A 25092-nucleotide genomic window follows, 5' to 3' on the forward strand; every position below is an offset into this window, starting at 1 on the left:
CCTTGCAAATGTGGAAATCTGTAAGATACTGTCACTGATTTGCCAATGCACTCTGAGTTCAGCATGGCGGTGGGAACTTGGGAAATTGCCCTTGTTATAGTTTGGTATGTAAATCTTGGTCTTACCTGTATAGGATTACTTACTTCCCAATGGAGAATTTAGCAATTATGTAATATATCTGGTGGTACAAGAAATTAAAATAAACCATGTTGGATTAGGTTTTGAAGTTAATAACAAGTAATGCTTACCATTAGTAATGAGGAACGTTCGAAGTTGGTTCCACACAGAGATAAAGCATGAGATTCGGGATGTAAATGTACTCCTTACTGGTTCTAAAGAAATCAAAACAAAAGTGGGATTAACATCAATTGCTTCTCCCACCCAACAAAAAAAAAAACGAATCTGATCCCATGCTGTAAAAGGTAATTACCAGAGCTGATGGTTTGAAGAAAATCAGAAGCGGATTGCTTCGGTACCTCTGTTGTATTCTGAAATAGTTTTGTCAAGTCATTCTGAAGCGCCAGTAATTCTGGCAGGTACTTCACCAACCTTAACTGTACTTCCTACATATCAGGAGATCATTGAGAGTTTATTGAAATATTACAGAAGACCATCACATTATAACTTGCATCACCAAGTTAGAGTTCAGTCTTTTTACATGCAAGAAATAGAGAGAGGGGGAGCAAACGGGAAAGGGGAGAGGGCGAGAGGGATGGTGAGGGTGAAGGTAGGACGAGTGAGGTGAGAGAGATGTGAAGCTACTATCTCTTTACATACAATAAACAATATTTCACTGGAATATAGATCATAAAACAAATCATACCTTTTGTAGAAATGTCTGCAGGATGGGCACATTTTCTTTCTCTTCCCTATTCTCCATCATATGTCTCAAATGTTCAGGAGAAATTCTCTTTCTACAAGCCCATATAGTAGAGCAATGCAAGGCATCCCCTTTAGGTAATGTAAGGAATGTTTGGGGGTCACTGTACACAATTTTGACAATAGAATCGGAACCACTTCTTTTATCTTGACTTATCTGGCTGTTAATATCCACAAGTTTCCTGTCCAGATTCTGTTAAAACAAATGTTCACAGGTAAATTGATGCTACTGTAATTAAACTAATCACACTTCAAAAGTACATGTATGCAAATTTCCATGTACTGTTTAAAAAAATATTTCCAATAATAGACCGAAATCAAAATAGAACAAAAGGAATGTTCAGTTGGTTTCTTTCATGTTTTCAGGAATTCTAACATGCTTTATAGCCAATAGAACTTTGAATGTAGAAAAGTACACCACTGAACCGACCCTTTGACTCACAATGTGTGTTTCAGGCACCCAACACCCTCTGTATAAAAATGTTTCCCTGCACATCTCTTAAATTTTGCCCCTTTTAAAGTTATATCCTCTAGCCTCTGACATTTCGATCCTGGGAAAAGGGTTCTGAGAGTCTACCCAATCTATGCCCTTCATAATTCTATATACTTATATTAAGTTTCCTATCAACCTCTTGCTTTCTAGAGAATATATTAGAAGTTTGTCCAACCTCTCCTTGCAGTTAATGCCCCCAATGTAGGCAGCATTCTGGTAATACTCTACTGCATCAATGAGTTGCTTTGAAATAGTGTCATGCTTATTTTCTTACATGACTCCTTCATCGCTCTTACATTAAGGTAAATTTTCAAAATATATGCAGATAAAATGTTGATTATTGTTGAGAAAAAAAATGAAAGATTACTAGAAACAGACATTTTTGAAAAATTAAAATGGTTTATTTTGCTTGCATGGAAAATCCATTAATATTAATTTAATGGACATTTTTAAGAGGAACCCCTGTCAAGGTCCAAACAAAAATATATTTCCGGTGTTGTTCCTGAGCAATAAGCTTAAAATTCCATTTGATCTTGTGTGTCAGTTTCCATTTCCACATTTCAGCTTGATCTACTTCATCACCACAGCATTATCTTAATTTGTTATTACCAATGCTCTGAAAGCACCACCAGTATTAAACTGAACTGGCATATTTGCATGTGCAAGCAGAATCTATATATTTTTAAACAAGAAAGAGACACAAACAAATGCAGATGCACAGTGTACTGGAGTAACTCAGCGGGTCAGGCAGCATCTTTGGAGGATGTGGATAGATGATGTTTCGGGTTGGACCCTTCTTCAGACTGCTTGTAGTAGGGGGGAGGAAGCTGGAAAAGAGGTGGGTGGGACAAAGCCCAGCAAGTTGGTGCAGGTGAGAGGTGCTTGATTGGCAGACGGGTGCATAAAGGCTAGAGATGAAAAGGGGCAAAAGGGTGTCAGATAAGGAGAGAAGAGATTCAGATTCAACTTTGGGGGCAAAGAGGAATGAGATGTAAAGACAGAGGGAGGGAAGAGCCTGATTCCATGGCATACATCTTCTCCTTGGCATCAGCTCCACCTACATCAACCGACTCCAACTGGTCCAAAACGCAGCCGCCCAACTCATCACCCACACCAAATCCTGGCATCACATCACTCCAGTCCTCAAACAACTTCACTGGCTTCCCATCTCCCACCGGATCACCTACAAAATCCTTATCCTCACCTACAAAGCCCTCCACCATCTGCCCCCCCCATATCTCACTGAACTCCTCTCCCCCTACCAACCCTCACGGTCCCTCAGATCCACATCAGCCGGCCTCCTCTCCATCCACAAGTCCAACCTCCGCAGTTTTGGGGACAGAGCCTTCTCCAGGGCAGCTCCCAGGCTCTGGAACTCCCTCCCCCAACTGATCCGCAATTCTGTGTCCCTCACCATCTTCCAGTCCGCCTCAAGACCCATCTCTTCACCTCTGCCTATCCTTAGCCCCACGTCCCCCTCCCTTTTCATCTGTGCATTAATTGCGTCATATTGTGTTTTGAATTGAATTCTGTCTTTACTTTGTGTACTAGTCATGTCTCTACTATTTATTTCATTCCCCTTACATGTTTTTCCTCTACCTGCTAAATTTTTGTAAGGTGTCCTTGAGATTCTTGAAAGGCGCCCATAAATAAAATTTATTATTATTATTATACTCAATAAAAGTGATTATATGCTGGGTTTTTTGATCTGAAGTTTGAAGTCAACAAATGAAGGTGAATAACTACTTGAATTTGCTCTTTTTAAGATCTACTGCTGAGTAGAGGATTTGCAAATTCAGGTTAGTCAGAATTCTAAAATATAGTTGCATCACTTAATTTAAAAACATGTATGGTGTATTTTTCCAGGGGCATGTATTTTAAATATTACTTTATTAAATAAAACAGAAATAAATTAGATCTCACCTCCACTGCAGGAGTTATCACCTCTTTTGAAATAGAGCTCTCCCAATTTTTCCGTTGTGCCTTGGTGGACAGGTTTCCTGGTAATGTAGGGACTAGAAATATAATATTTTAAAAAGTAGATAGAGAATTTTAGTGACAGAAATAAAAATACATTTGTTCTTCTATTAAATACTTGTGACCTTATTTTGCTTCTTTATTTAAACACAGATACTTACGCTTCTTTTGATGAATGAGTTGGCGGAGAAAGAGATGAACAACTATTGCCGTTTCATCGATAGTCTTTGCCAGTGAATTCCTGAGCTGTTCTATGTCTTTTTTGATATGACACCAGAGAAAGTCCCTTGGATTTTGAACTTGTGGTTTTATAATTTGTTCTATTGACTGTGGAAAAAAATGTAGAACAAAAAAATTAAAAAGATAATTTATAAGTTGAGGTAATTTTGCAATTTGAGTGCAAGTTAAGGATGTACAATATTTAAAAACATTTGCAATCTACTCACATTTGTGCACAAGTTGGTATTGTGCCATATTAAAAGAAAAGCCCAAACTAACCGTGCAAAATAGTCACTCTTTTTTGAGACGTGGGAATTTATATCTAAAAATTCTATGATAACTCGAGTACGATACCAGATCCAGTATATTAGCCTGATTTAGTTAATTATTCTTGTATACACACTTTATTTTCATCTTTATTCTGATTAGTCCTTCATTAGTCCTGCTGACTATATTTTATATCCATGGATGACATAATTGACAAAGATCATGAATTTTTTCCAGTTCACTGCAAAATGGAATAACTTGCAATATCCATTATATGGTTAAACATGATATTACCTCAGGCTCAATTTTATCTACTGTTAAGTTTGTCATGGAACCAAGCAGCAATTCTAAGGGACCACAAATATGGTACAGTTTCTCTTCTGGTCACAATTTATGTGTAAAATGTTTGATGAGAGGGTAGAAGGTACATAATGACATTTATATATATTCATTAATGCATCCTGATGTCAAACATAGAAGTTCTTGCAATCTTTCAATGCTGAAACAACTTACTCTTAGTTTTAATCAGATTTTACAATCAAAATATCCAGCACCATTAATTGGAAAATCTACTTGCAAATATTTAATTAAAGACGACTGAAATATCAACCAGGAAACTTGAATCATCTCACACTCCTAAATCAACTTTTCTAAGGCTAGCAAAGCTATAGATCTCCTGACAGTGCCAGATATTACTCCCCTTTATAACATTTGTAGGCATTTATTAAAATAGTCACCAATTTCTGATTTACATCAACGTCTCTAAGTTTGTTCTATTTGTTGTCAACATGAGGTTTATTATTGTCATGTGTATTCTCACGTGCCATAGTGAAAAGCTTTGTTTTGCATGCTACCCAATTAAATCAGATAATACTATACACAAACACAATCAAGCCAAGCTCAAGTAAAACGGGTAGAGAAAAAAAAGATCCAGAGTACAGAATATACAACTGTTTAAGCAGGGTTTTTAAAAAACTGCCACTCCAGTGTCTATACAAAATACTAACAATGAAAACTAGATTTTGTCTAGAAACATATGCATTTAACTGATATGCATGATTACTAATACCAAATCCTTATAAATTAAATACCTTGACATCCTCCATAGTTCCTATAAACATAGCCACATGTGTCATCAGACGCACAAGTAAAAATGACACCAAGGACATTTGTCTGTCAGCAGCAACGATTGTTTCTCTTTTCCTGGGATCACCCAAGATGTGTCCCGTTTGTGTTTTGTCCATCCTAAATACCAGATAAATTGGCTTTAATTAATCCTTCATAAAGATTAGAAATGTTTAAGTCATGTTAGATTGGATAAAGTGCAGTCATATATCATTTAAATGAACAAATCCCATTGTCAGCTGATCCAAAGAGCTGGAATCAGCAACTCCTTATCACCACTGGCTTAGAATCCCCAAATCTGGCATCCATACCTAAAATGATGTGTGTCAACAAGTTAGTTGAAGGAAAGTTTTTGACTGATAAAATTACTTTGTATCAATTGGGAAAATAATCAGTCTACCTTTTCTTTAAAAAAAAACTATTTATGAAATGTATTCATCATTGGAAGACTAGCATTTATTGCCAATTCTAAATTGTCTTTCACAAGGTTTGATCAAGTGCATTCCTGAACTGTTATAATCATTGAAGTGAATATAATCCTATAGTACTGTTGTTTTGATTCTTCCAACATATAGATCCTGTGAAGCATGATAGCATGGAAACAGGTTCTTCAGCACGACCTGTCCATACGGACCAACATGCCCCATCTTAAGCTGGTCCCATTTACGAACAGATCTCACTAAAACTTTTGTATCCATATACCTGTCCTTTGTCATTGTACCTGCCTCAGCTACTTTTTCTGGCAGTTCATTCCATATACCCACAACCCTCGTATGAAAACATTGCCCTCAGGTTTATTATAAACCTTCCCCTCCCGCCTTAAACCTATGCCCTCCACATTTCCCGACCCTGGTAAAAAGACTGTGCATTTAACTTAGTTATCTTTCTCATGATTTTATACACATTTGTAACACCACGCCACAGCCTCATACCCTCCAAAGGATAAAGTCCGAGCCTGTCAAACCTCTCCCAGAGCTAAGGCACGAGTCCTAGCAACATCCTTATAAATCTTTTCTACCGTTTACAGCGAAGGTCCACCCCTTAAACTACGGCTATCACAGTTATATTCATTTATTATATTTCTGGACACTTTAGCATGACAATATTTGTTAAACGGAACACAATATCAGAGGTTATAATCTCTCTCACTGGGTAAAAAAACAAGCTAATTTTAGAAAATTTAAAAGGTTCCAAGTATCCATTTGATAGTAGCATGGCTTGCATGTAACAGTTTGATTAGATTTATGCAAGAGTACTCTTTTTTGACCAGAATTAAAATGTTCTTACATAGCAGCTGCAGTAAATCCACTAACAGGCTGGTGATTCTGTCCTCCAACTACAGCTTTGCATTCAGGACAATGGGCTACTTCCACAGGTCGACCACACTAGAATTAGAAACCAGAAATGCAAAACCACACTTTGTGTATGAAGCATTGAAAATATCTGACAGTTTATAAAGAAATAAGAAATAATAGAGCATATTAATTTACCTCTCCTACAAGGCAAGGATGTCCATTTGGGCATTCTGGCAAGAAAAACAAATATATTTGCCAATGATTAAACTGAACATTTTTCAAATGGATAAATGCACGCATAAAGGCTGATTTTGTTACTTACGATACCAGGCAAGATTCTGTAAAGCAGTCCATCCTCTAGCTTCAATGCTTATATCTTCAGGCATTGTGGGTAGGAACGTATTCTAAATGTATATTTAACAAAAGGGCAAGTTCATTTTGCTGTAATGTTTTTCTCATACATGAAGAAATGTTTTCATTTATACTCTTGATATTCAAGAATTTATTTTCAGCAGTTTTTACAACTGAAAGAACAATTAGCATTTTTGGTAAATGTAAATGTCTGAAGTCCAGATATTGCAATAGTTATTTTCACTTTTAACATGGCAAGCAGGAGAAAAACAACTGTGAAAATATTCACTTACCGAAAGGTAAATTAAAATATAAGCAAAGAACATACCACCATAAGAGCAGGTTGGAAAGATAGATGCTGTAGTGGAGTCAGGATGCTATTTTCCTCACTGAACAAGATGACAGCTGCTGCATGAATGATTATCTCGATAATCGTCCTTTCCTGGCTCTTTAGCCCTGGATTAATCTCAAGTCCAGCAATGTCATTCTTGAGTAATCTGATGGCAAACTTCTTACACATGGGAGAGTGAAAAACATTTTCTTCCTCAATGTACTTCGCAATAAAGTCACATTGCTGAAAAAACAAAAGCAATGAAATTCACTTGGGAAACCGAACAATGGAACAAAATAAAATGTTAGTTAAAGAATCAAAATCCTAAAGAATGAAGATTGCAGTGACATTTTTATATATCCAGGAATCTAGAGTCCCTAATTGACCTTGTATGCTTACTAATGTAATTTCAGTACTTTACGATTCAGCATCTGCAGTTTCTTGTGCCTCCAATGTAACTTTTAGTTAAAAAAAATACTTAAAAGGAGAGTTAACCAGTTATGCAGTGTTATAAAATTCTTATTGACAAGAATATGAACTGAAACTATATTAGCTACATTAAATGGTCTTGAGGGAACAATGGTGAGTGATCTTTTTGAACCACTAAACAATGTGAAGATACTCTAACAGTTTAGTTTATGTTGCGTGTTAACCAGTAAGTGGAAAGCCAATGCATGATTCAATGATAAGAAGTTCTTGAATTTAGCTACAGAGACGATGAAAGAACAAAAGATACATTTATAAACTGGTGTGCAAGTAGCACAGAGTCTTGAGATGCTGGTGTTCCCATGTGCTCCTGTCTATTCAGGTGATATACATCGTGGCTTTGAGGACGTGCTGCTGAAGAAGCCTTTCGAGATAGCTGAGGTGCATTTTGTAAAATTCTAAATTTGATACTTTCCACTAAATGCACTGATAACATAGAAATATAGACAACAGGTGCAGGAGTAGGCCATTCGGCCCTTCGGCCCTTCGAGCCAGCACTACCATTCAATTTGATCCTGGCTGATCATCCAAAATCAGTACCCCGTTCCTGCTTTCTCCCCATATCCCTTGATTCTGTTAGACCTAAGAGCTATATTTAATCCCCTCTTGAAAACATCCAGTGAATTGGCCTCCACCGCCTTCTGTGGCAGAGAATTCCACAGATTCACAATTCTCAGTCCTAAATGGCCTACCCCTTATTCTTAAAATGTGACCCCTATTTTTGGACTCCCCAATGACGGGAACATTTTTCTTGCATCTAGCCTGTCCAATCCCTTAAGAATTGTATATGTTTCTATAAGATATCCTCTCATCCTTCTAAATTCCAGTGAATATAAGCCATGTCGATCCATTCTTTCTTCATATATCAGTCCCGGGAATTAACCTGGTGAACCCACACTGCATTCCCTCAATAGCAAGAACGTCCTTCCTCAAATTAGGAGACCAAAACTGCACACAATACTCCAGGTATGGTCTCACCAGGGCCCTGCACAACTGCAGTAGGACCTCCTTGCTCCAATACTCAAATCTTCGCGCTATGAAGCACAATAAGCCATTTGCTTTCGTCACTGCCTATTGTACCTGCATGCTTACTTTCAGTGACTGATGTACAAGGACACCCAAGTCTCATTGCACCTCCCTTTTCCTAATCTGGCACCATTCAGGTAATAATCTGCCTTCTTGTTCTTGAACATGAAACATTTCATTTTCAGATATAATTTACATCACTATACGGTGGGTCTATGGAGCAACATAGATAAGAATACTGCACAAATTCAGCAATCATATCAGAATTTGAAGTTTTAGAATCAGAAGCTGTTAAATTTAAACATAATAAAAACTCGAAGCATTCCTCCCGAACAAGTCTCTGTTTTCATTGCAGCTTTTCAAATAAATGATATACTAGAGTTATTTTTGCCAGGGTTCAGACTCTGCTAACTTTTGTGTGTTTAGAATACTGTCTTTACAGATGTGGGATTACATCCAGCATAAAACTGAGGGCTAAAAAATACATTTTGTAACATGATTCTGTTGGAGCCAAATCTGCAGAGCTGAGCAATCACAAAAAATATATTCCCAGATAAAAAGACAGTGCACATTAATGTTGCCAAGACCATCACTTATCTACCTTCACATAACCCATATCCCTCCATTCTGTACATATCCATATACCTATCCAACCCTTTTGTACGCCATTAACGTAACTGCTTCATCCACCACCCCTGGTAGCACATTTCAGGCACTCACCATTGTCTGTGTAAAAAACTTGCCCCGTACATCATCTTTAAACTTTGCCCCTCTCATCTTAAAGCTATGCCTCCTATTTGATAGCAATACATCTGTTGATGCTCCTGACCACATTATCAGTGATGTAACCTGGGGTCATTGGATGTTTCGGGTCTTTCAACATCAGACACCTACACCCATGCGACTCAGCCGTGGTTGATCAGACCACCACTTGTGATCAGGTGACATCCTCCACATGGACCTCCTCTCCTGATCCAGAGCCACCTCGAGGCTTTCTCCGCTGCCCCTACTAGTATTTTGCCCTCTAGTAACTCTGCTAAAACTGCCTGACTTCAGCATGAATTAAAAGTGGCTTCTTCACCAATTAACTACTGTCATAAAGAGTCATGAAGTCACAGAACTATACAGTGCAAAAGCCCAATAATGTAGCCCAATTCATCTGTGCCGAACAATTTACCGAATTGCACTTTGAAGATTAGGGGAGTTCGCTCTGTATCTGGTCATGCTATACTGGACTGTTTGATAGTTTTAATGAGTGGAGAAAATGCATGATATAAACTTTTCCCAACCTCTGATAATGCCGCTCTTTTCCAAATTCTCTTCAATAATATATCACAGACCTCTGCCGTGTGTGATATTTAAGTATAAATGATTTGGACCTAAACATAGATGGGTTGGTTGGTAAATTTGCAGCTGACATCAAAATCGTTGGGTTGCGACTGTGATGAAGGCTGTGAGAAAGTCAAAGTTTACAGCAGGATATAGGTTATCTGCAGAAATGGGCAGAGAAATGGCAGATGGGAGTTGTTAATGTGGTGTGCTCTTTGGGAGGCCACATCGAATGGGAAAATATACAATTAATGGCATGAACCTGAACAGCATTGATGTACAGAGGGATGGATCTTGGGGTCCAAGTCAGTAACTCCCTGAAAGTGGCAACACAAGTAGATAGAGTAGTTAAGCATTATATGCACTGCTTGCTTTCATTCGTCAGGGCATTGACTATAACAGTCAGGAAGTCATGGTGCAACTTTATAGATCTTTAGGCTATATTTGGAGTACTGTGTGCAGGTCTGGACATCCCATTACAGGCATTGGAAAGGGTGCAGAAGCGGATTACCAGAATGTTGCCGGGATTAAGTGGCCACCCATTCCTTCTCTCCAGAGATGCTGCCTGTCCTGCTGAGTTGCTCCAGCATTCTATGTCTATCTTAAGTGGTATTAGCTGCAGGGAGAGGCTGGACAGACTTGGATTGTTTTCTCTGGAATTCTAGAGGTGCGAGAAGACCTGATAGAAGTGTATAAAATGATGAGAGGCATAGATAGGGCAGACAGCCAAAACCTTTTTCTCAGGATGGAAAAATTAAATACTAGAGTAGATTGCTTTAATGTGTGAGGGACAACGTTTAAACAGGATGTGGGGGGGGGGGGGAGTAAGTACTGTATATATATTTTTCACACACGGGGTGGAGATTGCCTGGAACACACTGCTAGAGGTGCTGGTTGAGGCAGATCGATAGTAACATTTAAGAGACTTTAGAAACGTAGTAAAATAGGTGCAGGAGTAGGCCATTCAGCCCTTTGAGCCAACACCACCATTCAATATGATCATGGCATCAATTTTAAAAAGCAAATCCTTTTGGATATGCAGGGAATGGAGGGATATTGCTTCTGTTCGGTACAAACATTGTGGAAAGGGCATGTTCTTAGGCTGTACTCTTCTATGTTCTATAAAACATTCCTTATCACTCATGCTCTGTAAATATAAAAGTTTACAAGCAGAAAACAGCAACATTGTGTTCAAGCTACTTAATATCCAATCCACATTATCCAGACTTACATCTTTGTTTGGATGGTCGCTTGGTTTGCTTGATGCGTACAGAATAGTGAATTCCCGGAATATTGCGAGGGTCATATGAGCACCTTTCTCTTTGGAAGAGCATTTGCAAACCTAATGTAAAATAATTTTGGTTAAGATTACTTCAAAGCAGAACAACCAATCACATACACTCCAGAAATAACTCGGACAATTCTATTGTCCAGCCTAACCTTCCAAACATAGTAACATGGCAAATAGGAGAAGCTGTTTAAGGCTAATCTGGTCCTTGATCTCAAATCTAGCTTTCCTATCTAATTCTAATTACTCTCAATTCCTCTGTAATCCAAAAATCTACCTCAGCATTGAATATATTAATTACTCTGATCCACAGTTCTTTGGGCCAGAACAATTTTAAAAGGCAAATCCTTAATCCTGCCACTGTTCTCCTTCCTAGATTCCCTCCCCCCCACCAAAAGATACACTGTCCAAATATCCACTCCTTCATGCCATTTCAGAATCTGATGAGGTAATCTCTTCTACTTGTAATATAGTTTAGTTTAGTTGAGAGACACAGCGCGGTAACAGGCCTTTCGGCCCACCAGGTCCGCGCATACCAGCGATCCTTGCACACTAACCTACGCACTAGGGACAATTTTTACATTTACCAAGCCAATTAACCTACAAACCTGTACGTCTTTGGCGTGTGGGAGGAAACTGAAGATCTCGGAGAAAACCCACGCAGGTCACGGGGAGAACGTACAAACTCCAAACAGATAGCACCCATAGTCGGGATCGAACCCGGGGTCTCCGGTGCTGCATTCGCTGTAAGGCAGCAACTCTACCACTCCGCCACCGTCTATGGGCACATTCTACTCAACGTTTTCTCATAATACAACTTCGTAACTAGGAATCCATCTAAAGAAACTTTGCTGCAACACCTCTATGGCATGTATACGATTTCTTACCTGAGGAGTCCAAAACTAAATACAATAGCTCATGTGTGCTCACACCATGCAGCAAGACCTCCTTACTCTTATACTCCACCCTCTTGCAACAAAAGCTAACATTTCATTTGTTTTAATTACTAAATGACAACTTCCCATGATTTACACGAAAATACCTTGAACACTCACAAATCACTCTTAAATAATACCATATTTTTAATATTGCAACCACATTATAGAGTAATCTCTTTGTTCACATTTAACTATCAGCATCCCTTTCATTGGTTCTTCCTCAGTAACTTTCCCATTCATCTTTGTATCATCTGCAAGCTACCTACTGAATTTGCACACATATGAAATGATTCATTAAAGGTTAAGGGCCTGTCCCACTTGGCTGTCTTTCGCACGCTGTTTACGCGACCTGCTAGAGCGTGGGTAGCGCGGGGACGGGCGCATGGAGTGATGTGGAGGAGTGTGGAGTGGCGTGGAGGAGTGTGGACTTGGTCCTGCAGAAATCTTCGCACGCCACCGGCCTGTCACATAACTGACGGCCAACGTGGGACAGGCCCAAGACCCTGGCGCGACGCAACGTTTCACCTCCAACAGCAGCAGAAGCAGGCAAACGATCGTCCAACTCAGCCTGGGGCTCACGGCAGTTGCGGATCTGGATCCGCCCCCCCCACTCCTACTCCCAGAGCGGGGCCAAGAAAATTGAAGATAGACACAAAATGCAGGAGTAACTCAACGGTACCGGCAGCATCTCTGGAGAGAACGAATGGATGACGTTTCGGGTCAAGACCCTTCTTTCAGACTGAAGAAGTCTCGAACCGAAACATCATCCATTGCTTCTCTCCAGAGATGCTGCCGGTCCCGCTGAGTTACTCCTGCATTTTGTGTCCATCTTCAAATGACGTCACGTGCTCCAGACTGCTGTGCGGGCGCATGACTCTCGCAAGACTGTCATTACCGGCCTGTCGCGTAAGTGACGGCCCATGTGGAGCAGGCACTTTAGTCTTCACCAGTGTTGAACTCCAATTAGCATTAGGCTAGTTCACTTCAATTGAATGCAAATATATTCTGGCTTCAAGGCCAACTTACTTTTAGGTATTTTGGCTCATACCTTTTTAGCTTCTTCAATACTTTTAGGCTCACTCGAAACAAAGGATTTGAATAAAGCATCACGAAGCGTTTGATAATTTTTGCCACATGCAATGTAACGATCAATTTGTCCAGGACTCTCTCTCTGAAAACAAAAAAAAGATAAAGCAAGGTAATTTTCAGGAGATTTTGCAACATTTCTTCATAATCCATTACTTTTTCTCCATTTTCATACCTCATTCAAAGGCCTTTGAATGTTACTGGATATATTTCCATGAGAATTAAAGGTTGCCCAGAAACTCTTAAAAAAGGCAACATTATCTATATCACTGAGCTATTTATCATCTCTACACAATATGCCTTAGTGTTAGTAAGGGCAAAAGATTCACAGAAGACTTGAGGGACATGTGGGAAAGAATAAATTGTCGGGCAACAGGGAAATAATAACTTCGGTGTTAGGAGCTGAAATGTACTCAATAGGCTTAATTGTATCGTTCTATGTTAAAATAAGAAATAATTTTAAACTTCCCTCGCCTCTTAGTCCAAAGTATTTCAAATTTAACAATTGACACCAGATGTGCTGTTATTAGATCTATTATGTGGTTAAAGAAGTGTTTGTGTAGAATCTGAGGAAATGATTAATGTCTGGATGTTTTCTGAAAATCAATTTTCCTAGCTAAATTTCATATATACCTAAATAAAATTATGTATTTTCTGTATAGCAATAGCATCTTTTCTTATGCGAACCACTCCAGAATGCTGAGCTGATGCAAATTAATTAAACCACAAAGGAGTTCAAGGAAGAGGTATGATGTATGCACTTTACAAATATTAAGTTTTGATTAAGTCAGCATGGATTTATTAAAGGTAAATAATGTCTGACGAATCTTATAGAAATTTTCGAGGATGTAACTAGTCGAGTGGATAAGGGAGAACCAGTGGATGTGTTATATCGGACTTTCAGAAGGCTTTCGACAAGGTGCCGCATTAGTAGGCAAACTTAAAGCACACGATATTGAGGGTTCAGTATTGATGTGGATAGAGAACTGGCTGGCAGACAGGAAGCAAAGAGTAGGAGTAAACTGGTCCTTTTCAGAATGGCAGGCAGTGACTAGTGGCGTACCGCAAGGCTCAGTGCTGGGACCCCAGCTATTTACAATATATATTAATGATTTGGACGAGGGAATTTAATGCAACCTCCAAATTTGCGGATGACACAAAGCTGGGGGGCAGTGTTAGCTGTGAGGAGGATGCTAGGAGGCTGCAAGGTGACTTGGATATAGCAGATGCAGTATAATGTGGATAAATGTGAGGTTACCCACTTTGGTGGCAAGAACAGGATGGTAGACTATTATCTGAATGGTGGCAGATTAGGAAAAGGGGAGATGCAACAAGACCTGGGTGTCATGGTACACCAGTCATTGAAAGTAGGCATGCAGGTGCAGCAGGCAGTGAAGAAAGCGAATAGTACGTTAGCATTCATAGCGAAAGGATTTCAGTATAGGAGCACGGAGGTCCTGCTGCAGTTGTACAGGGCCTTGGTGAGACCACACCTGGAGTATTGTGTACAGTTTTGGTCTCCTAATCTGAGGAAAGACATTCTTGCCGTGGAGGGAGTATAGAGAAGGTTCACCAGACTGATTCCTGGGATGGCAGAACTTTCATATGAAGAAAGGCTGGATGGACTTGGCTTGTACTCGCTAGAATTTAGAAGATTGAGGTTTTAGAAGATTGAGAGAAGATTTAGAAGATCTTCTACTTTCCTAGAAGATTCAGAAGATCTGATAGAAACTCACAAAAGTCTTAAGGGGTTGGACAGGCTAGATGCAGGAAGATTGTTCCTGCTGTTGGGGAAGTCCAGAACACGGGGTCACAGTTGAAGGATAAGGTGGAAGTCTTTCAGGACCGAGATGAGAAAAACATTTTTCACACAGAGAGTGGTGAATCTGTGGAATTCTCTGCCACAGAAGGTAGTTGAGACCAGTTAATTGGCTATATTTAAGAGAGAGTTAGATGTGGCCCTTGTGGCTAATGGGATCAGGGGGTATGGAGAGAAGGCAGGTACAGGATACTGAGTTGGATGATCAACCATGATCTTATTGAACGGCGGTGCAGGCTCGAAGGGCCCACTCCTGCGCCTATTTTCTATGTTTCTATTGTAGCCTGTTTATGTTGAATGTACATCTGTGGGAATACTCCCTCATGGGCTAGGCTAGATAAATATTTATTTCTTGCAATGTCTTTCTTTCTTTCAGGATATTTCATGAGTAGAATCCTAAAGGTGCAGTACAATGGGCTACAACATACTAGCAGAAGCAACATATTAAGAAAAAATATATATTTTTGTAATTTTACTCAAGTTTTCTGGCATGAGAAGGAAACAATTTCAACTAAAACAAAGAAGACAATTGCAAACCAAACCAACCATGGGTCAATAATGAAGAGTTTATTATTTGTACCCTTTGTAAAACTTCCTTGGGAAAGATCCATGAAAATTGGTCATTCATTATGAGCTCCTGGACGAACTCTATTCCATTCAGACTACACAACTTTCGCACAAGATAAATCTTGAACCAATCATTTCCTCGATTGAGAATCACACTCTTAATGCAATGTAGGAAAGTTTTTTTTGCACGGGCATATTTTGAATCCTGATCTGGAAATACAAATCAGTAAAAAATAAAGGTTAACATGGCCCATCTACCAAATTAAGAATACATTTATGCTTACCAATTACTTCTATTGTTAATTAAAGATGTTGATAGATGGAAATTGGCGTTGTTATGCATCAGATACATGTGTCAGTTTTGACTGGTGGGTTGGCAGTGGAAAGAGTTAGCAGCTCAAATTACTGGGTGATAACATCTCTGATGACCTGTCCTGAGCTCAGCACATACATGTAATCATGAAGGCTGCGCCTCGACTTTCATAGAAGTATAAGGAGATTCAGCATTTCACTGAATACTTTGACATGAAGTCAAGTGAAGTGTGCTCTTTCTAGCCCCTACAACTATTATTAGTTATTGCTCAGTTAAATGATGTCAAATCAAAGACCAGAACTGAAAATATCCCACATATTGTTTGTGTACATGTGTACAGAGGAAATGTTCTTGGGAATGTAGATCAGCAAATTTTAAATACTGGTGTGTTGACCAATCTAGTTGTACGCAAAGTGATCATGCTCTTCTCAAACGATGGATTGAATAAAGATAGAATCCAGTATTACCAAGTGTGTCACACGATTCACAAAGTAGCTGGGAAGCAGTGTCAAAACAGAGGCGAATCCGGGCAATTATCTGTAGCTTTTCTATTGTCATCTGTTTCCTCTTATGTTGAATGTACATCTGAAGGAATTCACCCTCTTGGGCTAGATATGCAATTTTTTCTTGCACTGTACACCACTGAGATTTTTCGTAAATTGAATCCTAAACATGGAGTAAAATGGCTTATTAATTACATATATACATTACAGAAAGTGAATGTATCCTATATTCTTTCTGAGTAAGAATTGAAGAAAGAATGGATGAAAGAGTTACACAGATTCTCTTTGACGTACAAATGGTTGAAGTTAACTGTTCAGGTTACAGCACAGAAATGACAATGTCTAAATGATAGCCCTGAAAATGCAACATGTGTTACTAAAGACAGAGATGTTAGAATGGTACACAAGAAAAATAAAGTAATAGCAGAGGTGGACCACCTGGTCCCTCAAGTCTACACTGCCATTCAACATGATCATGGATAACCTATCCCAGCCTCAATTCCTTTTCTGTGCCCATTCCCCCATAACCCTTAATTTCTCAATCTTACAAATATTAATCTGTACCTTAAATATATATAATCATCTGGCCTCCACCATCATTTTGAGCAGAGAATTCTAATTTCTGGATATATACTTTGAGTTATATTTTCTGGTTTGGTATACAAGACGATGTTTTAAGGTGATAGCTGCCAAGGTTGCTTGATGTCATGATTCTTGATTGATGCTTTTCGATGATGTTATTGAGGGTATTCCTCACACAATATCTCCCTGTATTGCACAATACAACAATATTGCACAATATCCCTCAGGTTGCTCAGTGTTTATGACATTTGTAAGTGTACAAATCACAATCACAAATCTAAATCAGTTTATAAATGAGGATCTGTTAGAGTTTCAGTAACAAAGGAACAAGTAATTGTCAAAATAGCACCAGCACAAAATCAACTCACCAGATAGTTTTTTTAAGTTATTTTACTTGAATTAAATTATTTTACTGATAGGAAATTATTTTGTGTTTTTCATGAACTTTGTCCCACTTAGGCGATTTTTTGGATGACTACAGGCGACTGCCGCAAAATTTTCAACACGTTGAAAATTTTTCGGCGACAGTGGCAACAATTTATGCTGTCATAGGTTGTGGTAGATGTTGTCGTAAGTGCTGTCGTAGGTTGTCGCCAGGTGTCGTAGGTGAATTCCATTAAAACTAGTCTCTGGCACTCGCCAAAAGAGTCGCCTAGGTGGGACCATAACCGTTAATAATAAAAATCAAAGTTCAACTTCCAGTTTTTATTAAAGGATGCCTGTTCCGTGGAGCAACCTGTGGAATATTGTGGGATAATGTGCAATCATTGATTATGTATTGTCCAAAACAGGAATAACTTCAATAACATCAACCATACATCATGACATCAAGAAAATATTGGCAGCTATCAATCGTTTACATAGCAAACCAGAAAATGTAACCGGCTCTACTCCAGAAACTGCTGGGAACTTATGCTGTATTATAGTGTAACTAAATCAAGATGAGTAGCAATGACACAGGATAAACATACCTCCAAACAATTCAGAAACAATGCATAGAGTTCAGTCTCACTTTCTTGAAATATTTTTGTGTTTTGAAATGCAGATAGATAATCCTGCAGGTAATTTTTAATGTCATCAAAACTGAAAGATAAACATTTTTTTAAATTAATGAAATATTGAAAACTGGAATTTATAGAATCACCGTCTTAGAGCATGAAACCAGCCTTTTGGTATAACTCGTCCATGCTGATCGAGGATCAATTTAAGCTTTTCCCATTTGCCTATGATTGACCCATATCCTGTAAACCTTTCCTAACCGTGTACCTGTCCAAATGCCTTTTAAATGTTGTTATTGCACTTGACTACTTCCTCTGGCAGCTCATTCAATAGACATGCCACCATTGTGTGAAAAAGCTGACCCTCAGGTTCCAATTAAATATTTCCTTTCTCTCCTTAAACCTATGTCTTCTAATTCTTGATTTCCCCAACCCTTGGAAAAAAACTGTGTGCATTCACCCTATCTATACCCCTCATGTTTTTTATACTCCTATAAGACCACCCCTCAGTCTCCTACGCTCCAAGGCGTAAAGTCCTATCTGGCCCAACTGCTCCCTATAACTCAGCCCCTTGAAACCTGGCAACACCCTCAAAAATCTTCTCTGCACTTTCCAGTTTAATGGTATATTCCTTTAGCAAGGCGTCCAAAACTGAGCACAATATACCAAGTGCAGCCTCACCATTGTCTTGAACAATTGCAACATAATATCCCAATGTCTGTACTCAATATACTCACTGATGAAGACCAGAGTGCCAAAAATATTCTTCAACACCTTATCTACCTCTGGTGCCACTTTCAGGGAATTATGTACGTGTACTTCTTGGTCCCTCTGTTTTACTCCCCATGGCCCTACCGTTCACTGTGAAAGTCCCGGTTTAACCAACAAAATACAACATCTTGCATTTATTTAATTTAAGTTCAATTTGTTATTCCTCGGCTCACTTACCTAACTGATCAAGATCCCGCTATAATTCTTGATAATGTTCTTCATTGTCTACAACATCACCTATTTTAGTGTCATCTGCAAACTTATTAACCATACTTTGTATATACTCAACCAAATCATTGGCATAGATGACAAATAACAGTGGGCCCAGGACCGACACGTGGTACACCACTAGTCTCAGGCCTCAGTTCAAACACCCCTCACATCAATTTCTGTTTCCTACTATCCAGCCAATTGTGCATTCAATTAGCTTCCTTGGATCCCATGTGATCTAATTTTCCAGTGTAGCCTACCTAATGAAATCTTATCAAAGGCCTTGCTGAAGTGCATATCGACATCAACTGCCCTGCCCTCATTGACGTTCGGTTACATCTTCTAAAAACTCAATTCAAATTTGTGATTCATGATCTGCCATGGACATAGCTCTGCTGACTATCCCCAATCAACCACCATATTTCCTAATATATGTACATCTTATTCCTCAGAATAATAAGCATTACAAAATCATAACAAAAATCATTAACAAACCAAGCAAAGTTTAAAACCATCATACCAATAATAAATATAAAATAAAGACACCATTACTGAGCATCATGAGAATGACCACAACTCAAAGAATGTTGGTCAAATATTGAAATAAACTCATTCAAACCACTGATGAATCCAAAAACAAATCACTTCCAACTCATTGTGGATTTTCTCTGGAACAACTTAAACTTTTAAGAAACCAATATATCAGAAGAATCAAACCTATGAAATCCGTGAAATATATGAAAATAAATTAAACAAGACCACGAGACTAACATGAAAATCGCCTTGGAACCCGATGTTCTCTATTGAAGTAGTAAATATCCTGACCAGTGAGACTGCATCAAGAGAAATATGATTAAACAGAAAGAATTTCCTCTCTCTGGTGATTTATACACAAAGCATAAACTTAACATTTGTTAATCTGATGCTGATTCCTGAAATAAAAAAACATGGCCACTACTGTAATTAAGACACAACAAACACTATTTCTTAAATTAAAGCAATGCAATATTGGTGGTAAACAGCACTTGATTTTCTTTTAAAAAAACCCTGTCATGAGATGTCCCCATTTATTTTGTTTGGAGTTTACGAGGTACTTTTAAAAATATACATGAAATTAAAAAACTGATTGCAACTTTTTTTTACTAACTCACAATTCTCATGTAGACTTCATGCCATCATTTAATTTTTCTAGTTGTAGTGAAATAATTGGAATGGAAGTTCAATATTCACATTTAATACCGCTCTTTTTTCATAACTTTTTCTAGTTTTACAACAAACCAGTAGTAATACTAATACCAACAATAGATTGTACCTGTATTTCAACAGTAGTTTAAGAACAATGGAACGGACAACAGGATTTTGATCAGCGGCCTCAACAAATGGTGAAAGATGTCTCGTAGCATACGAACAGTCTATGGGAAAAGAAAAAGCAACTGATGTAGAAAGGGAAATTAACCAATGCAATGCTTGAGGTAAATGTGAGACTAAGTACTAAGTATTGTTTTACAACACTGATAGCATCATTCAACAACCAAAATAATTGCTTCTCTGCTACTGAATGAGTTGAAAGCTGCTAAGGTAAATGCCAAAGCAACTGCTCCACAGCAGGAAGTGGGAACAAACCTGCAATGAAAGGTTCCACAACCAGTTTGAAAAAATCACATGGGGAGATCTCCCATTCCAGAAGAATCCATGACAGAAACAATATTAGATTATCTCCATAGAAACAAACACTCATATCATCAATTCTACAAAACAGATTCTTCCCGGCTGTTATCAGGCAACTGAATCATCATACCACAACCAGAGAGCAGTGCTGAACTACTGTCTACCTCTTTGGTGATCCTCGGACTTTCCTTGATCGGACTTTGCTGACTTTACCTTGTTATTCCCTTATTATGTATTTATACACTGTAAGTGGATTGACTGTAATCATGTATTGTCTTTCTGCTGACTGGTTAGCAAGCAAAGAAAGCTTTTCACTGTACCTTGGTACACGTGACAATAAATTAAACTAAACTGAAACTATTAATCTTTCTTAATACTTTCATTGTACATCGAGAGCATAACTGATAATTTTTGTTGTTGAAATCAATGAATATAGAAACTTTAGTAGTTAGGACTCAGTTTTAAAAACGACCTTCCCAAGAGCTAACCAACTCATTCAACTTTGCCCAGTTAACCAACTTTTTTCCTTTAATTCTACGTGAAGGGCACCTTTACTGAGTAACAGAATACTTTCAATTTCAATTGCATTCTGTAGCATCAGACACTACCAGGTCAGCAAAGCAGAGATAGTTTTAACAGCTCCCCTTTAATAATCTGCTCCATCTCCACCTCTGATGCACATTCCCACATTTCAATCCAATCATCACCCAGAAAATTAGGTGGATAGAACACAGAACATATATAGGACAGTATGGCACAGGAACAAGCCCTTTGGCCCACATTGCCCATGAAGAACATGATGCCAAGTTAAACTACAGATGAATTCATGGGAGGTGGTCTTGGAGGGGAGGATGCTCCTCAAACTGCGGAGCATCTTGGACAATACAGCTTGGCCTCTCCATGACACACTGGTCAACCTGAGGAGCACCTTCAGCAACAGACTGGTTCCACCAAGACGCAGTACAAAACATCCCAGGAGATCCTTCCTCCCTGTGGCTACCAAACTGTACAACTCCTCCCCCTTCTTCGTGGGATAGTTTGGCTCCCCCCCCCCCCCCCCCCCCAATCTTTGAACATCCCCAATCCTTCCCATTCGTCACTTTAATTTCATGTATCTTGTGTTTTATGACTGTTGGCAAATCAATTTCCCTCCTGGGATAAATAAAGTTCTATTGTATCATATGCCCATAGATGCTGATCGACTTAATAATGTCTTCCAGACTTATTTTATCCCATTTGTCACCAATGTGAATCTGACATGCTAATGCATGGAGGCATCTGGACAGGTATAATGAATCCAGATCCAGCAATATTCAATGCCATTGCCATGATTTTCCATCATGCAGGTGTGGCCCACAGAACGTATAGGCTAGTTGCAAAGAAAAACACTATCACCTTCAGTACAACTACATCAGGTAGATCATCTGATTACATACTCACCTCTTGTGATGGCTCTCCCTCAAACCACCCCACATCTTCCCACTGGCTGATATCCATGCACTGACATTGAATCCAACCAAATATTAAAATATTAAACATACTCTAATTCCTATCAAGTTCCTTTCACCCTGGACTCTTGTCACCCAGATACAAGGAGTGAGGAGACTAAACAGACTGTGCAACCACCCCACTAACCAAAATAATAGGAATTACATAACTCCTTCAAAGTAGTCTAACCTTTGTCTGAGACGCTGGGATCTGCCTTTTTTTGAAAAAGTAGCAGAGACAGTAGATCGTGAACCACTTCTTTTGTTGGTGGTGAGTTATCTTTGAAGCAGACCATGGAAACCAAAGCTATGAAAAATGCATCACACCTCTTGCAAAATAGGATTACTTTTGAAACAGCTTCACTGTAATAGAAATAAAAAATCATGGCAGTGTAAATATTCAGCTACTTCTGCAATATAGCACAGTTACTTTAAAGAATCAAAAAAAATGTTATTTTCTTTCAGATTGTTTGTGAAATTGAGTGTACACTAAATGATTTTGAAGACATGCAGTAAGTCTGCATTTGATGGACTCAGTTTTGCATTTTAGATCCTAATATTAAGTAAGGAATTCATCAAAATGTTGGTTTTAACAAGAAATTATTGCGAACAATAAGTTTCACTATTGACAACTAATTCCCATCTCTAAACCAAACTAAAGGCAGTGGCAAGAATTTGGGGAAATTCAAATAAAGAACAATCATTTTTTAATTTTGATTAATAAAATTTCGTAAATTATTTTTATGTTTAAAATGTTTCATATGCACATAATACTCAATCTGGGAAATATGCTTTCAAGACCTTATATCAGTAAGGCCTGGTTCGTGATTTTCATTAGTGCCAAAGATTAAGAAATCAACAGTAATGTAGCTAGTACTTAAGTAGTAAAACAACCCTTGCTACAATTGTGTTGTGATCTGATTCTGGCTTATCATTCCAAACCAGTAACTACAAATCTTATAACAAATGAATTATGAAGAATCCTCTCAGCAAATAAATATATTTTGTGTTACTAGCGAGATCAAGTTTGTTGCGCTCTATCATTATTTAGACAATAAGACAATAGGTGCAGGAGTAGGTCATTAGGCCCATCGAGCCAGCACCGCCATTCACTGTGATCATGGCTGATCAAGCACAATCAGTACCCCGTTCCTGCCTTCACCCCATATCCCTTGACTCCGCTATCTTTAACTATCGAACTCTCTCTTGAAAGCACCCAGAGAATCAGTCTCCACTGCCTTCTGATGCAGAGAATTCCGCAGATTAGCAACTCTGTGGTTGGAAACATCTCTGTTCTAAATGGTCTACCAATTCATCTTAAACTGTGGCCCCTGGTTCTGGACTCCCCCAACATCAGGAACGTTTCCTGCCTCTAGCGTATCCAATCCCTTAATAATCTTATATGTTTCAATAAGATATCCTCTCATCCTTCTAAATTCCAGTCGTTCCATTCTTTCAACATATGTCATTCCCGCTATCCTGGGAATTAACCTTGTGAACCTACGCTGCACTACCTCAATAGCAAGAATGTCCTTCCACAAATTTGGAAACCAAAACTGCACACAATACTCCAGGTGTGGTCTCACCAGGGCCCTGTATAACTGCAGAAGGATCTCTTTGCTCCTGTACTCAACTACTCTTGTTATGAAGGTCAACATGCCATTAGCTTTCTTCACTGCCTGCTGTACCTGCATGTTTACTTTCAGTGACTGATGTACAATGACACCCAGATCTTATTGTACTTCCCCTTTTCCTAACTTGACACCGTTCAGATAATAAGCTGCCTTCCTGTTCTTACCACCAAAGTGGATAACTTCACATTTATCCACATTAAACTGCATCTGCCCACTGACCCAACCTGTCCAGGTCAACCTGCATCCTCATAGCATCCTCCTCACAGTTCACACTACCACCGAGTTTGTGTCATCTGCAAATTTGCTAATGTTACTTTTAATCCCTTCATCTAAATCATTAATGTATATTGTAAATAGCTGCAATCTCAGCACCGAGCCTTGCGGTACCCCACTAGTCACTGCTTGCCATTCTGAAAGAGACCCGTAATCCCTACTCTTTGTTCTAATAAATTGAAATCAACCAATTTCGTAACACCTATAGAATACCTTATTTCTTCGGACGCCTCTGGTACATAATCATTAGCCACAGCAGTGCGGCAACATGGGCAGTATACATCTCCTGATGCGAACCACTGCTTAATGCAGTTTAAGCAGTAAAGATGATCGCATGGAAGCAATACAGGATTGTTGAGTTCTCCAAAGCAAACTGAACATTCTTGCAGACCGTATCTACAATACAATAAAAGATCAACAATAAAATTAATAGTCTGAAAAAGTCTGAAGATGGCTCTCAACCCGAAACGTCACCCATTCCTTCTCTCCAGAGATTCTGCCTGTCCCCGCTGAGTTACTCCAGCATTGTGTCTACCTTCAACAGTAAAATTAAATTACATGTAGATCTTTTGACAGCTGTTCAGATAATAACTTAAGAAATCCTGTATTTTTCGCTATGCCTAGTAATATGTACAATTTGCTTTCTATCATTGTTCTGTATGCAGCCTGAAATCAGAAAATTGCAAAAAAGATTAGCTTGAAATGCAAAATAATCTCCTGGTTCGCGATGGAATGCTATTTTTAGGGAATGCTCTAAAAATATAGGGACACAAGAGACTGTAGATGTTGGAATCTAGAGCAGAAAATATGAGCTGCCAGAGGAACTCAGAATCCATGGGAGGAAATGGATGTTTCAGGTTGAAACCATGTGTCAGTCTTGAAGCAGAATTTCAACCCAACACATTGATTGTCCATTCATCTCCATGGACATTTTTAGTTTAGAGATACAGAATGGAAACAGGCCCCTCGGCCCACCAAGTCCACACCAACAAACCACACACCTACAAACCTGTACGTCTTTGGAGTGTGGTAGGAAACTGGAGATCCCAGAGAAAACCCACGCAGGTCACAGGAAGTACGTACAAACTCCATATAGACAGCGACCGTAGTCAGGATCGAACCCGGGTGTCTGATGCTGAAAGGCAGCAACTCTACCGCTGCGCCACCTGATCCACTG

General features: G+C 38.9%; 1 protein-coding gene across 1 annotated transcript in view; it reads right to left on the minus strand.

Annotated features, from left to right (window-relative positions):
• The window catches only part of LOC116987732 (E3 ubiquitin-protein ligase rnf213-alpha-like), a 95999-nt gene that overhangs the window by 14183 nt on the left and 56724 nt on the right, over positions 1-25092 (minus strand). Inside the window, exons 34-51 of the mRNA XM_033043963.1 lie at positions 24129-24311; positions 22199-22371; positions 20166-20265; positions 17846-17957; positions 16257-16455; positions 15490-15686; positions 13053-13175; positions 11010-11120; positions 6935-7180; positions 6578-6659; positions 6451-6485; positions 6248-6345; positions 4927-5080; positions 3511-3676; positions 3296-3387; positions 824-1072; positions 431-563; positions 249-332 (exon numbers count right to left, since the gene is read on the minus strand). Coding sequence (XP_032899854.1) covers positions 249-332; positions 431-563; positions 824-1072; positions 3296-3387; positions 3511-3676; positions 4927-5080; positions 6248-6345; positions 6451-6485; positions 6578-6659; positions 6935-7180; positions 11010-11120; positions 13053-13175; positions 15490-15686; positions 16257-16455; positions 17846-17957; positions 20166-20265; positions 22199-22371; positions 24129-24311 — 2537 coding nt within the window. The remainder of the gene's footprint in view (positions 1-248; positions 333-430; positions 564-823; positions 1073-3295; positions 3388-3510; positions 3677-4926; positions 5081-6247; positions 6346-6450; positions 6486-6577; positions 6660-6934; positions 7181-11009; positions 11121-13052; positions 13176-15489; positions 15687-16256; positions 16456-17845; positions 17958-20165; positions 20266-22198; positions 22372-24128; positions 24312-25092) is intronic.

Source organism: Amblyraja radiata, chromosome 26 (assembly GCF_010909765.2).
Source record: "Amblyraja radiata isolate CabotCenter1 chromosome 26, sAmbRad1.1.pri, whole genome shotgun sequence".
NCBI lineage: Eukaryota > Metazoa > Chordata > Chondrichthyes > Rajiformes > Rajidae > Amblyraja > Amblyraja radiata.